At 40.3% G+C, this 15,202-nt stretch overlaps 1 protein-coding gene across 1 annotated transcript; it reads left to right on the forward strand.

The window, feature by feature from the left end:
* The first annotated feature begins 3,971 nt into the window (after window positions 1-3,971).
* LOC114050974 (keratin, type I cuticular Ha4-like) lies at window positions 3,972-13,042 on the forward strand. The gene is made up of 7 exons (XM_027873076.1): window positions 3,972-4,477; window positions 5,404-5,486; window positions 6,090-6,246; window positions 7,185-7,346; window positions 7,492-7,617; window positions 8,732-8,952; window positions 12,251-13,042. Exons 1-7 carry the CDS (start codon window positions 4,037-4,039, stop codon window positions 12,555-12,557), a joined length of 1,497 nt encoding a protein of 498 aa, XP_027728877.1. The 5' UTR covers window positions 3,972-4,036; the 3' UTR covers window positions 12,558-13,042.
* The last annotated feature ends 2,160 nt before the right edge of the window (window positions 13,043-15,202 follow it).

The following is a 15,202-nucleotide window of genomic DNA, read 5'->3' on the forward strand; positions in this document are numbered from 1 at the left end:
GGAAAAAATATTAAAAATGCAGATTAAATTTAAAAGTGTATTGTCCATACACATTTTTTTTTCAGAGAAACATTTTTGGGTTAAACTTTTACCAACATATACACCTGCTTCTAACTTATTCAAACTTTATCCAGTAACCAAAATTATCCTGGAGCTGTTCACAGCTCCACACACAATAAGCTGATTTGGCTTCGAAAGAGGTTTGTCTTTCATACTGTTTAACATCAAAATAACCTTGTATCACTTCTCTCCAAGATCAACAGCTTCTTTCCCACAATCTCCCTCTCTCACCTACCAGACTAGTAAATGCCCATAGAAAAGAGAAAGGCATTACATTTCCTCTACTATTTTGTCTTGTGGATTTTACAGGATTTTTCCACGTTCCCAGAAGTGGAGAGAAGATTGACATGTAATAACAAAACATCACTGAATGTGATGAAAATCTTGTAATTTATTTTCTAACCAAAAGATGGTCATTTTTCTACTCCATGTTTTTGAAAAGCACAAAAATCTCTATTCTACCCATTACCTTTCAAGTGGATAGTCTGAAACTGTTTGATATTCACATGCCTAACCAAATTATTCATTAAATTCTTCCCTTACTAAGGGAAGAGTTTATTTTAATGAAGAGTTTAATGAATGTCATATCCACCCCCCAACATACACACACACACACATACACACACACAGCATCAGATAAAAACTACCTTCTCTATAGATCACCGCCAAAACAACCGGAAAGATGGCTAGTCAGACAGATAGATAAGACAGATAGATAGATTAATTAGGAAGGAAGGGAGGGAGGGAGGGAGGAAGAGAGGTACGTCTGAAGCACTATGTGCCAGGCACTGTGCTAAATGCTGAGGATATAAATACAAGCAAATAAGACAGTACCTGTCCTCAAGAAACTTCTATTCTAATGGAAGAAGATTGTTAGAAAAATCTGAAACAAAAATCTACTACAGTGTGTAAGTGAAGGAAAGTCTTTATTATGCTTCTCGCGAGAGAAGCGGGCACAACGCACTTTAGTAGCACATGGGCACTGATTCAATGGTAGAATCAACTTTTAAACCGTTAGGAGGATCCATACTCCGCGCATCAGGGCACCTATTGGTCTAGTTCATCTGAGTTACACCCTTCCTGGACAGCCCATTGCATGTTTGTCCATGTTCTGTTAAGTCTACCCACTTCATGGGTCCCATGTTCAAAAATGGCAGCTATCTCTGCCCTTGGGATGTGTCAGTTCATATTCAATAAGCTTATTAAGCAAGCATAGTGGAGAAAAAGCCTTTGCCAGGTCGAAACCCCCATCCTTGAACCCATTGGGTTGCAACCGGTTTAGCGTCTAGGGCTATTTCTCAAGGAACTAGTTGTTCACAGAAAAGTTTGGAGCACTTTCTGATTGGTTGAGGCACTATCCACAAGATCTTGGAATTTCTTATCCTGCTATAGAAGCCTAACCCCTAAAATCTTTCTTACAAAGATGTCACATAAAAGGATGCTACTGGTGAGTTGGGGCAGCTTGAGGCTTGGGCTGGGGCAAGACAAGGCAAAAGCTCACCTATCTGAGCCAGGGGGCCCAAGGGTCAAGGGTCCAGGTTACAGGTGGGAAAGAGGTACAGATGATCAATTAAGTGGAGGCAGCATGGTGTCCTATCCAACAGAATATATCTAAATACCAAATTCTAACTGAACATAGAACAAAATATATCATGAATAATATTCATAGAAAACATTAAATATCACTTGCCCCAAATCTAAAGCATGAAAAGAGTAGCTCATCTTTTCTTTGGTTATCTTCCAACCAATCTAAATGTGGCCATCTCCAGTCATCCTGATCTATATCTTGCCACTGGATGCAGATGACTCTGGAGGAGATAGTGAAACTGGTGACTTTGCAGGGCCCTCCCTCACTTAAATCCAATTCACTTGAAAGTCATGGCATCATATTCCTGATGTCATGGTCCTCTTCAAGAATGAAGGACAAACCACAACCACTCTTGGAAGATCTCTCAAAGAAATCTTTCAAAATCCAGACCTTTTTAAAATGTTATAGGATAGATCAATACTATCCAGTCTCTTCTCCTACAATCCCCTGTCATCACCAACTTCTACTTAGAAAACTAACGTAGGGGAAACTAGGTGGTGCAGTGGATAGAGCACTGGCCCTAGATTCAGGAGGACCTGAGTTCAAATCCAGCCTCAGACACATAACACTTATTAGCTGTGTGACCCTGGGCAAGTCACTTTACCCCATTGCCTAGCCAAAAAAAAAAAAAACTAATCTAGCACTAGGACTGTTAATCTAGCAATTATTGGATGGATTGTTTTTAAAAGAAACAACTCAATTTAGTCCCGAAGTTTAACCTCACACTCACTTATTTTCTGAAATGAGAATTGATTGATGCAAAGTAATGTCAGCTAAATTTCCCAGTGACTATTATATATTTTTCCCATACGATAACAGTTTAGAAGAAGACATGCTAGAATCACAGAATTTTTGGAGTTGAAAAAGACCTCAGAAGCTTTCTGGTCCAATCCATCACCCCAGAATCACCCCTGTTACACAGGTGATGAGTGGCCATCTAGCCTTTGCTTGAAACCCTACAGCAAGGGAACCCATAATCTCCCCAGGCAGCTTATTCCACTTTTGGATAACTGCAATTGTTAGGATCTTAATATTCTAGGATTCTAATTTTCTTGATAGGGCCTCTATACCTGTTGTCAACTTCCATACATTGCTTCTGGTTCTTCCCTCTAGGGTCAAGCAACAGCATGGATCTCTCTTTTACATGACAGCCCTTCAAATATTTGTAGGACAGCTGTTATGTACAGGGCAGCTAAGTGGGGCAGTGGATAAAGTGCAGGCCTAGAGATAGGAACACTCATCTTTGTGAGTTCAAATCCAGCCTCAGACGCTTACTAGCCGTGTGACCCTAGGCAAGTCATTTAACCCCATCTTCTTCAATTTCCTCATCTGTAAAATGAGCTGAAGAAGGAAATGGCATACCACTTTAATATCTTTACCAAGAAACCCAGAAATGGGGTCAGGAAAAGTCAGACATGACTGAAACAGCTCAACAACAAATGTTATATACTTCCCTCTCTCCCCACGTCCCAAGTCTTCTCTTCTCCAGGTTTAACATTCTCAGGTTCTTCAGCCATATTAACATTGGTTCAAGGCCCTTTGCCCTCCTATTTGCCTTCTGGATGTTTTCTAGTTTATAGTTTATCAATGTCCTTCTTAAATGACACAATAGTTTAAATGAGGGCTGAATAGGACCTCTCACCTCGCTAATTTCTGGAAACTATGCCTCTCAGTTCATATTAGCTTTTTGGACCACTTCTTTTCCTCTTTTTGACTAAATCTGATTGGTATAGAGAACTTTCCACAAGAAAACTCCCTCTACCAATACAGAGTTGACCCTGCTCTACATCTTATAATCTCAGAATGCTGCCTGGGTCACTGAGAGGTTAAGTGATTTGCCCAGGGCCACACATTCAGGATGTGTCAGAGACAGGATTTGAACCTAAATCTTCCTGACTCCAGGACCAGTTCTCTATCTACTGCATCTCCCTGCTTTCTCATGATTAGCAAATATCAATGACAGATGGAGAAGTCAGCAGACACTTAAGTGACTTGCTTTTTTTTCATCCACTCACAGCTGGCTCATAATTTGGGTGATGCTGGCATGAGCGTCCCTTTTGAAGCCATCCTGTGAAGCCTTGGGCCCAGTAGCAAATAATAGTTATGAGATGGGTAATAATTTAATAACAACTCAAACTACACCTTTTTTATGGGACTAGGAGTTCTCAGGCAAGTAAATAAGCAGACTAATTAGATGTTTCTATGGAAATTGATGGAAACATTAGAAAGGCAAACATCCTGCATGGTGTAACGCCCCCTCATAGAAGGCTATATAAATGTGAGAAGAAGAAAGAAGTCTGGCTTTTAGCTTGGGGTTGGGTCGTGAGGACTATGGAGGTGGGGTAAGGAAAGCATTGAAACGAAACTGAAACTGCCAATATTAACACTATGGCATCCAATTGTGGTCCCCCCAAATGCTCTTTCTCATCTACTTCCAAAAGCTGCTCGAGGCTTCCAATTTCCAGGGCCCTCTCTGCCTGTACCAGCTGCCAAAGAAGCAATCGTCAAATCAGCCAGTGCCAGGCTAAGGTCTGTCCACCTAATGTTTGCCATCCAGTTCCTTGTCGCTCTCCCAGCTACCTCCTGAACAACTTCAAGGTATCCTTCTGTGGAGCGAGCTGTGCTGAGGGCAGCTTAGATAGCAATGAGAAAGAGACCTTGCAGACACTGAATCAACGCCTGGCTAACTACCTGGAGAAAGTGAGAAACCTGGAGCAGGAGAACGCCTGCCTAGAGTGCAAGATCCGGGAGCAGCATGAAAAGCAGACTCCCATCGTGTGTCCCGATTACCTCTCTTATTTCAAGATCATAGAAGAACTTCAGCAAAAGGTAATGATTCTTGAGTCTCATTGCAATCCAGTTGTGGCCTTAGGACCTTTGAGACAAAAGTATTTGCTAGAACTTCTGGAAATAATAATAACTAGCATCCATGTATAAGGTTTGCTAATAGCTTTTCAGGTTGTTTTATGTATACGTCTGGAGGGAATTCCTCAGGTAAGGATGAAAAATGCTATCTAAAGGTCACCTCCAAACTTTTATATCTCCTCATCACTGCAGAGGTACCCTCTGCTATTGAATTAGACTACCCAGTACTAAGTAATAATAGCTGACAGTTCAATGGATAACTAAGTAATACAGTGGACAGAATACTGGTCTTAGAGTCAAGGATACCTGAGTTCAAATGCAGCCTCAGACACTGAGTAGGTGTGTAACTCCGGGTAAGTCATTTAATTTCTGTTTGCCTCAGTTTCCTCAGCTATAAAAATGAGAATAATAATAGCACCTCCTCCCAGGGTTTTTCAGGATCAAATGAAAGAATCAAATGAGATTTGTATAAAACACTATATGTTGCTAGCTATTATTATTTAACCTTGGAAAATTGTTTTTAATTTCTGAATTATACAAGTATTCTTGGATTATAAACCAAACCATGAAGATTATTGAAAGCATTAAAGCATTTTCATTAGAAGCAGTTTGGCATGGTGGATAGAAGGCTAGACTTTGAGTCAAGAAAACTTGGAAAACCAGCTATGTGATCCTAGGCAAGTTGCCTAATCTCTCAGGGAGCTCTCTCTAAGATGATAAATTACTGATAGGGTGCCATGTGGACAGGGTCCCGCATGGATGAAGCCACAAACAGAGATTTTATCTTTAAATGTCTTTCATACCAGCTGAGATAGTGCCAAAGGAAAACATCCTAGGGAGAACTGCTGGCTTTCAAGTCTCACTCATTTGCACAATCTCTTAAATCCTAGATCTTGTGCACCAAAGCTGAAAATTCCAGGCTGGTCTCCCAAATAGACAACACTAAAGTGACCGCTGATGACTTCAGAGCAAAGTAAGCTCACTTGGACCCTTTCATATGTTGTTTTGCTCAAGGCCAGCCCAAGCGTAAACATTCACTTGTGGACCAACTATGTCCCAATGGGGACATATGCAGGGGTCCAGCAAGGACCTTTGTTCTTCTTTCTTTGAAAAATTTTTTGTTAAAAGCTTAATACTGAACACCAATTCAACCAACTAAGTTTAATTACTAGCTATAGATATCCAAATTAATTAATTCCCATGCTTAAAGAATTATAACATTTTTTTAAGTCACTCCCCCAGATTCTTCATCAAACTTCAAAGGGAATCTTTCTTTCAAACATAGTTAGGAAATGACTAGTCCTCCTTCTTTCAGGAAAATCACAGTCTGATGTCATACTGACAAATATGCTTGAGTGCCTCTTTGCTCCTGATTCAAGGACAATTAAGAATGAGTGTTAAAGGCTAAAGTTGAAAGAATTGAGTTCACCTCTAAAATACCCCAACAGTAGAATGCTAGTAAACAGGAGATGCTATTAAACAGACTTAGAGAGAATTTCTGCTTCTTGGATGTTTTACCTTCTGTTACTGAACCATCCTTTGCCTTCCATTCTCTTGCTCTCTTTTGGGTTTAAAGGTATGAAATTGAAGTGTCCCAGAGGCAGCTGGTGGAAACTGACATCAATAGCCTCCATCAAATCCTGAATAAACTGACCTTATGCAAGGCTGACTTGGAAGGGCGAGTGGAGTCTCTAAAGGAGGAACTCCTTCACCTCAAACACAACCATGAAGAGGTTAGCAAAATATCAATAAAGTCATCAGAGCCCCAAAGCTCAAAAATTGCCCACTCTGTTGAGCTAGTCTTCAGAGTGGCCTTCTCTACCAAATGTTTCTCTCATTTATACATTTTTGAAGAGTTGTTTTGACTACTGTCAATCCACCCAATCTGTTTTCATCTTAGCAGTATAGGTACAATGTAATATACTCTTTAAAAGTGTATAAGGGAGCCTAGAATAAAAAATCAGCAGGTCCTCTGGCTTCTGCTGTGATGGGGGAAAGCCTCATTTCCCTAGCCTAACATAAAGATACACAGAGCTTCCTTAAGTGGGTTTATGCAGTCCTGGCCTTCAATCAGCACAATTGAGAAAAAAAGATTTTTCTTTACTCTAGTGTCCTGTACTGCTTTATCCATTGGTTGTCCTCAGAAACATTTTTTAATTTTATTTTTTTATTAATTTATTTTGATTTATCAACAATCACTTCCATAAGCTTTTGAGTTTTAAATTTTTCTTCCCCTTCCTCCCCATCTCTCTCCCTAAAATGGCACACAATCTGATATAGGCTATACATATACATTTCAGAAACATTTTAAAGCCCTTACAATTTGGGGGGGGGAAGGATAAGTAAGGGGAGAGGTCTTACGCCAATCCACCTTATGGCACCTTTCTGTTTTAATTATTCTTGCTACGTAGATGCTCCACTCTATTTTTTCCATATAATTTCAGTACCCTAGTGCAAAACCCTCCTCATCTCATCTTAGTTTCAACTTTGCTGACCAATCTTGTATTCAATCCTTTATTCAGCACTACTGTTAAAAATTTAGGAAACTTAGATGCTGATACTAAATGGAACCTAGAAAAAAGCTGACCATTCCCAGGCTATTGCACTGTGAAATATGGTAATAGTCTACTCACTGAACAAGCACTCTTTTTTTTTTTTTCCCTTTCCCTAGGAAGTGAATTCATTACAGAGCCAGCTTGGTGACAGACTCAACATAGAAGTGAAAGCTGCCCCTTCTGTTGACCTTAATGAGGCACTGCAAAAAATGAGATGCAAATATGAGTCTTTGGTTGAGACTAACCGCAGAGATGTTGAAGAATGGTTCAATACCCAGGTGGGCACCTTGAGATAGACAAGCACACACACATATGTGCACATACACTTGTACAAATGTACACATACATTTGCTCTCAAGAAAGTCCTGTCACCTTTTAATGTCATTTTTAAAAAATGTTAAATATATGTTGTCTGTGCCTCAGTTGCAGGAACTGAACCAGCAGGTAGTATCCAGCTCAGAGGAGCAACAATGCTTCCAGAAGGAGATCTGTGATCTGAGGTGCACCATCAGTGCTTTGGAGATCGAGCTGCAGGCCCAGCACAGCCTGGTGTGTAGCCCATAGGAGTTGGCAAAGCCTAGTATGCATTGACTTCTGTAGATATGGGATGATTCAGTGTAGGAGGTGAGTTCTATTAACTTAGAAGCTTCCTTTGCCATCTAGTCCTTGGCATTCTCTGAAGCCAAAATGGCAAAAGATCAAAAGCTTTGGCATTAGGGCTGGCCCTAAGCGTAGGCAGAGTCTGTGGTCATCTGTATGCTGTGATTTCATAGTATTGTAAATTTAGAGCTAGAAGGGATCTGAGAGGTCAACTAGTTCATCCTCTCTCTTTTATAGATGAAGAAACTGATATTGGTTAAGTGACTGGACCATGGTCCCATTGCGTTCAAACCCATGCCTTCTGACTCCAAATCCAGTGCTATTTCCAACCCACCTTATAGGGATTCTAGGTTTCCTTTCCAAACTCACCTCCTTCCCAAATGTCTATCCCAATGAGGCCTGGGATTCTACCAAATGAGCTAATATATATTAAGCATTTAGCACAACTTAAAGCCCATATAAATGCTAGCTAGTATGAGTCTTATTACTATTGTCACTAGCAGTTTAATCCTTTAACATTCTTCACTCTACCATTTAGTCAGCAGGGGTGGGGAACTTGTGGCCTGGAGGACACATGTGGCCTTCTAGGTCCTCAAGTGTGGACTAAGCCAAAGGGCCTCACTTGAGTACCTAGAGAGTCACAGGTGGCCTTGAGGCTCAGGTTCCCCACCCCTGCTTTAGTGTTTCTCTTTTCTCTCTCTCCACATCGTCTTTTAAAATGCTAGGGCAATTTGGTAGGTCCCTATATCTTCAAATGAATGAGCTTAAAAGGCTCCTTTCATAACCTTCCCTTAAGTGTAGCAATGTGGTAGCACTGGCTACTTAGAGGAGGGAAAAGGAAGGAGACCCTGAAAGAAGAGGCAGTGGAAAGAATATTGGACCTGGAATGGAAAGACCCAGGATCAGATCTGTGTGGTTATTGACAAGTGATTTAAACTCTCTAGACCTCGATTTCCTTTTATGTCAAATAAACATCACCAAGGAGTACAAAGCAGAACTCTAAAGAACAACTCTTCATAATCATCCTAATAATAATCAACTTCATGTCTCTTTCTGTCTTAAGAGAGCTTCTCAGGAATGCATCCTGATGGAAACAGAGGGCCGCTATGCCATCCAGCTAGCCCAGATCCAGTGTCTGATTGAGAGCCTGGAATCCCAGCTGGCTGAGATCCGAAGTACACTGGACAGGCAGAATCAAGAGTACCAGGTCCTGTTGGATGTGAAGTCCAAGCTAGAGTGTGAGATCGCCACATATAGACATCTTCTGGAGAATACTGACTGCAGGTTTGTGAGGCTAGAGTGCTTTCTTCAGCCTGTTTAGTCTGTGCTCTGAACTAACTATACCAGGGGTGGAGAGCCTGTGGCCTTGAGGCCGCATGGGGCATTCTAGATCCTTAAGTGCAGCCTTTTGACGGAATCCACATTTTACAGAATTGGACTATACTTTTGGTGGCAGTTCTAATCCTGGAGAAAGGTTTGAACAAAGGGAACCACAAGATCTTAAGGAATTACTCTGATAACCAATAGTCAATATCCATAAGAGGGCAGAGTGAGCATAGTCACAAAGTCTGGAGTCAGGGAGAAAATGAATGCTATGCAACAAAGAGGTTTTTGGGGTTTTTTTTCTTTGAGGAGCTAAATGATCCATATGAGAAGTGAGCCAGAAATACTGACTTCTTAAGCAACATACTCTAAAAACATACATACAGCCTGTCAATAGACTTTGAAATGCTATAAAAATCCTCCAAAATACAGCAGCATCTATTGTTGTTGAGTCATTCAGTCTGACTCTCTGTGACCTCATTTGGGATTTGCTTGGCAAAGACAGTGGAGTAGTTTGCCATTTCCTTCTCCAGATCACTTTACAGATGAGAAAACTGAGGTAAACAGGGTTAAGTGACTTGCCCAGGGTCACATAGCTAGGAAATATCAGAGGCAAGATTTAAACCCAAGTCCTCCTGACTCCAGGATGGTTCTCTATCCACCACACCTTGGGCAACCTGCATTTGCCTCAGTTTCTTCATTTGTAAAATGGGAGTAATAATAGCACCTACCTCCCAGTTTGTTGTGAGAATCAAATGAGATAATATTTAGTAAGCACTATGTAAATGTTAGCTATTTTTATTGTTACCAGAGGCAGTTAAGCAGCACAATACAAATAGCACTAGACCTGAAGTCAGGACAAATCTAAATTGAAATCCTTCCTCAGACACTTACTAGCTATGACACCAGGCAAGTTACCTTCTCTCAGTCTCAAATTTCCCAACTGTAAAATGTTGTTGTTATTGTTACCAGCATATGAATAACTATGATAATGAGGCACTTACTGCAAGGACCTTCTGAATCATCAAAGAAATGTGATGTTGGACTCAGGAGCACTTTATCATCACATGCATCTTATTAATAGAAAGGCAAGGAGATGTAGCAGATAGAATGCTAGACCTCTAGTCCAAAAGACCTGGGCTTGAACCCTCTCTTTGACACTTAGTGGCTATGAGCCCAAGAACCAGTCATTTCACCTCTTGAAGCCTCAGTTTTCCTAAATCTCTAAAATGGAGTCAATAGCATCGACAGTACCTACTTCACAAAGTTGCTATGAGGTCAAATGAGATCATTTATGTAAAGCACTTTGCCAACTTTAGAGTACTATAGAAATGCCAGTTGCTCTTATCAGTGTGAGATGATACACTGTAATTTGGTAGATGGACAACCATTATAGAAATCAAGAAGATGTAGGTTTCTGCCTCAGACACCTATTAGCTGTGGTTCCATATCATCTAATACATGGTTCTACCTATGCCTAAGCAATTCTTTGTTGTTTTCATTGTTCAGTCCCACTCTTCGTGACCCCATCTGGAGTTTTCTTGGCAAAAATATTGGAGTGCTTTGCAATTTCCTTCTCCAGCTGATTTGACAAGATGAGGAACCTGAGATAAACAGAGTTAAATGACTTGCCCAGGGTCATACACAGCTAGTAAGTGTCTGAGGCCAGATTGGAACTCAAGAAGATGAGTCATCCTGGTTCCCAGCCCAGTGTTCTATCCTGTACCGCCTATCTGCCTCAAGAAACTCTCTAAGACTCTCTATTGGTGAGCTGTCAATCTAAGTCTATAAAAGTTGCACCATTGGGAGTTTTCTATACAAATGACATTCCCAATGTAGTCCTCAAAATTCAGATGGCTCAATGGATAGAGCACTAAGCTGGGAACTAGGAAGATCTGAGTTCAAACTGAGCCTCAGACATTTACTACATGTGTTACCCTGGACAAGTCACTTAACCTTCCTCTGCCTCAGCTTCCTCCCCTGTAAAACAGGGGTAGAAATAACACCTACCTCCTAGGGCTGTTATAAGGATAAGATGGGACAGTATTTGTAAGGAGCTTTGCAAAACCATAGAGTGCCACGTAAACACTATTATTATTATTGTTGCTATATTTTCAAATGTGTATCAATGACATACCTTGTTGATATATTCTTTAATATATATTAATTCTTTGAATATTATTATTCTATATATGCCCACCTCCTGAAAGAGAGATTCTTCTGTGACTTGGGATTTGACTAGATTCTACGGCAAGATCATGGACTCATGTGCCATAGACCCTATTGGGAGTCTAACAAAACCTATGGACCTTTTATTAGAATAACATTTTGTTTCTGTTTTGTAAAATCTATGACTAAAGCAAATGCTAAATATTTCAGTTTGAGGTTAGTGAAAAAAATACGTCATTTTTTCCCTTTCCAAGTTCATAAATACCTTGACATCTATTTATGAATCTTTTGGGGGAGGTGATTTAAAGGGGCTATGGAGTCCTAAGGTGAGAATCTCTTATTATTGTTGTTGTTTGTCTTAGTTCTTGAAGACGACCAATGATATCAGGAGGATAATATCTTGACTTTCAAGGGAATTGGAGTTAAGTGAGGCTGAGCTATGCATCAGCCTCACTCTCTCCTCCAAAGTCATTGGAGTCCAGTAGCAATACATAGGCCAGGATGGCCCTGGATGCAGTGAGAGACCCTGGCCTTTTTAAGCTAAGGTCTTTCCCAGGTCTCAGACTCCACATCAAAAGGAAGAGTGGAGTACTTGTAAAATATAGTTTAGTTTTATTATTAAGATGGTTCTCAACCAGAATCTTTTAGTAATTCCCCAGCTATGTCAGGTAACAGGGATTGATCAGAATTCAGTTGATTTCAATTTAATTCTAGAAATATTTGTTAATTGTCTGCTAGATGCATGTAAAATATCATACAAGGCACTGGGGATGCAACAATGATATAAGACACATTTCTTGCCCTTGAGAAATTTACTATCTAATAAAGACTTCATAAGATTTAATGCTTCTAAAAGATCTATGAATATTATTTTCCAATAACTTCAATCTGTTTATCTGAACCTTTATTTTAATTATTTTCTCCAGGTAAATTGAGAACAAAAGATCAGATTGTGAAGGGGATTATTTTGCGTGAATTATATTAAATAATTTGTTGTTATCATCATTCTCCTTTTATCAGGTTTTTTTTTAAATGGCACCAATACTTTCCCAGTAAACCCTACCTTAAATTGTATAATGTTGTTTCCTAGGCTTCCTTGCAATCCATGTGCCACAGAATGTAAGCCTTCACCTTGTATGCCCTGCATATCCCGGACCATGGAATGTACGGCCCCCTCTTATGTAACATGCAGGCCGTGTAACTCTTCGGTTTGCAATGTGAGAGCTAAGCCCCGCGATTTCTATTCATCCCTGCCCAGGATCCTCGCCAGAATCTATACTCTCACCCAGGAGTTTCAGGACGGGAAGGTCATTTCTTCTCGAGAGCATGTACAACCCTGTTTCATCCCTCGCCTCCAAGTCCACGTTGTCAACGGAGACAAAGAAGGAGTGAGCTGAATGAATGTTACTACATATCCCATTCACAATCTTTCAAAAATACTGCCTTCTCTGTCCCTTTGAAGGTATTCAGTTTCTCACTCTGCAGTGTGTTTCCATTGTAAGCTTCAGATTTTCCTATTCTTCAATATAAACTCATAGTATCATAGGTTTAGATAATATCATAGATTAGAGCTTAAGGATTGTCTATTCCAAATCTTATTTTACAGAGGAAGAGACAGAGGCCCAGAAAGCTTGTTATCCACCCAAAGCCAATTAATTCAATTTGATTCAATTCAACAAGCATTTATTAAGCACCCACTATACACTAAACACTTTTCTAGATGTGAAAGTACACAGACAAAAATAAAAACAATAATAATGATAATAATACCTGGTACTTATATAGCACTTCAAGGTTTGCAAAGTGCTTTACTTATTCATTCTTCGAATCCTCATGATTCTGTAATGTTAGCATGGGCTACTTGGCACATAGTAGACACTTAATGTTTATTGACTAACTGATGTAGGTGCTGTTATTAAGCTCATTTTACAGTTGAGGAAACTGAGAAACAAAGAGGTTAAGTAACTTGCCCAGGGTCACACAGCTATTAAGTGTCTAAGGCAAGATTTGAACTGACTCCAAGTACTGTGATCTATCAGTTGAGTTGCCTAGCTGCCCTAAAGTCTTTGCTTTGGAGGAACCTGTTGTAGTTATGAAAGAACGGGGAATTTAGAGTCAGAGGATGTGGTCGTGAATCTGGCTCAGCTAATGGCTACCTATATGGCCCCGGACAAGTCACTTCCTGTCTCTGGGCTATAAAAGATGTCTACAACAGCAATAAACACAAACTATATGCAAAGCTAATTGAGAAAAGGAGGTGGGGAATCCCATAGGTAAGAAGTGTCAAAGCTCAGAAACAAAGACATTGGACTCCAAATCTGCCAAATGACCTGAAGCATCTTTGTCATTGTCCAAATCAATCACATTTCTCTGGTCTAGCATTTTGCATTACACATGATCCCTGAACGCTAGTTAACGAACACCCAGAACCATGGCCTAAGCTACCTGACTTCACAGACACCAGGTAACCCACTCTCCTTTTGCATATCCAGGCCTTGTTTATTTATCCTCAGCACTGGAGCAGGTTGGACAAGTCCTTTCACAAGAATTGTTTTTGGCCACAACACAGAAAGGTGAAAATATAAAATTAGGTATCCCAAACACAACCTCCCAAGGAGCCCTTTTAATAGAGACTGGGTGTGTGATTTTATTTTTGTTGGGAACTCCTAGATGAGGAAACACCCTCTACTAGTGGGGGTCATTAACTTCTAGTTTTAGAGCAGTCGCAGGGAATCTGCAGCCTCCAAGGCCACATGTGGCTCTCTAGGTCCTCAAGTGCTGCCCTTTGACTGGATCCAAAGGATTCACACGTGGCCTCAGGTTCCCAGTCCCTGATTAGAGAGTTGCCTAAGGCACTGAGAGGTTAAATATCTTTCCTGGATTTCAAATCCTAGATGAGTCAAAGACTGGTCTTGAACAACAGCATTCTGAAGAGAGTACAGCTGCCCTCCCCAGAAACATCTGCTAATCCTCTTGCTGTTCTTAGGGGCCCAGGGGTATCTGGAGGTGGTTATAATCTCTGGCAATGTCAGCAACTTAAGCAGTATGGCCTGGTGGCTAGTTTGGACTTGCCATCAGGACAACCTCGGTTCAAATCAGTCCTTGGACACTTACTTCATGACAATGGGTAAGTCACTTAAGACCTTTCTGACACAGTGTGACTCTAAGATGTCTCTGATACTTCCTGGGTAACCATGGGCTTAAGACCTCTCTGGTACCCACTAACTGGTACTAACCCGCTAACAGGGGCAAGTCACTCAAGACCTCTCTGTTCTTTAATAATAACTAGCATTTATATAATGTTTTAAGGTTTGCAAAGCACGGTGCACATGTCACCTCATTCAATTCTTACCAACGACCCTGAGAGGTCGGTGTTATTTGATCCATATTTTACAGAAAAGGAATCTGAACAGCAGAGAAGTTAAGTGACTTGCTCAGAGTCACAGAGCTAGTAAGTGTCTGGGGCAGCATTTGGACTCCAGTCCTCCAGACTCCAAGTTCAGTACACTATCCAAGACGCCACCTCCATCAGTTTTCTTTAGTGGAGAGAGTTTCCTTATTGAAAAAACCACAGATCCTTGATGTAATGCTAATGACATCTCAAAAAGGACTCATCCAGATGGATTTTCTTGTAGGGATTATTTCACATCTTTTGTGTCTTCTGTAAATAAAACCAAACCCTGTGTTTTCTAAGCACATCTTTCTACTAGGCCATGCATTCCAAAGCTGGCACTTCCTGCACTTAGTGGCTCCTGATAATAACATGTTCTATCAGCTTGGTTCTTGGCTACTTCCTCATATCCAACTCTCTCCTTAGTGATCCACAGTAAACTTTTTTTCTGCTAATTTCCTTATTTAGTCATACACTTGGAATTTTAATATTTCATAGCACTCTAATAAAAGACTACAACACTGTATCCAGGAGTCTTGCGAACAATCTTTATTCAATAAAGCAATTTTTGAAAGTCGGGTTTGCATGTCAGAAATTGATTATTTTTACTATATTATTTAATATTTCATTTTTAATTATTATTTTTAATAT

This window comes from Vombatus ursinus, unplaced genomic scaffold (genome assembly GCF_900497805.2).
Source record: "Vombatus ursinus unplaced genomic scaffold, bare-nosed wombat genome assembly UNPS02014801.1, whole genome shotgun sequence".
Classification (NCBI taxonomy): domain Eukaryota; kingdom Metazoa; phylum Chordata; class Mammalia; order Diprotodontia; family Vombatidae; genus Vombatus; species Vombatus ursinus.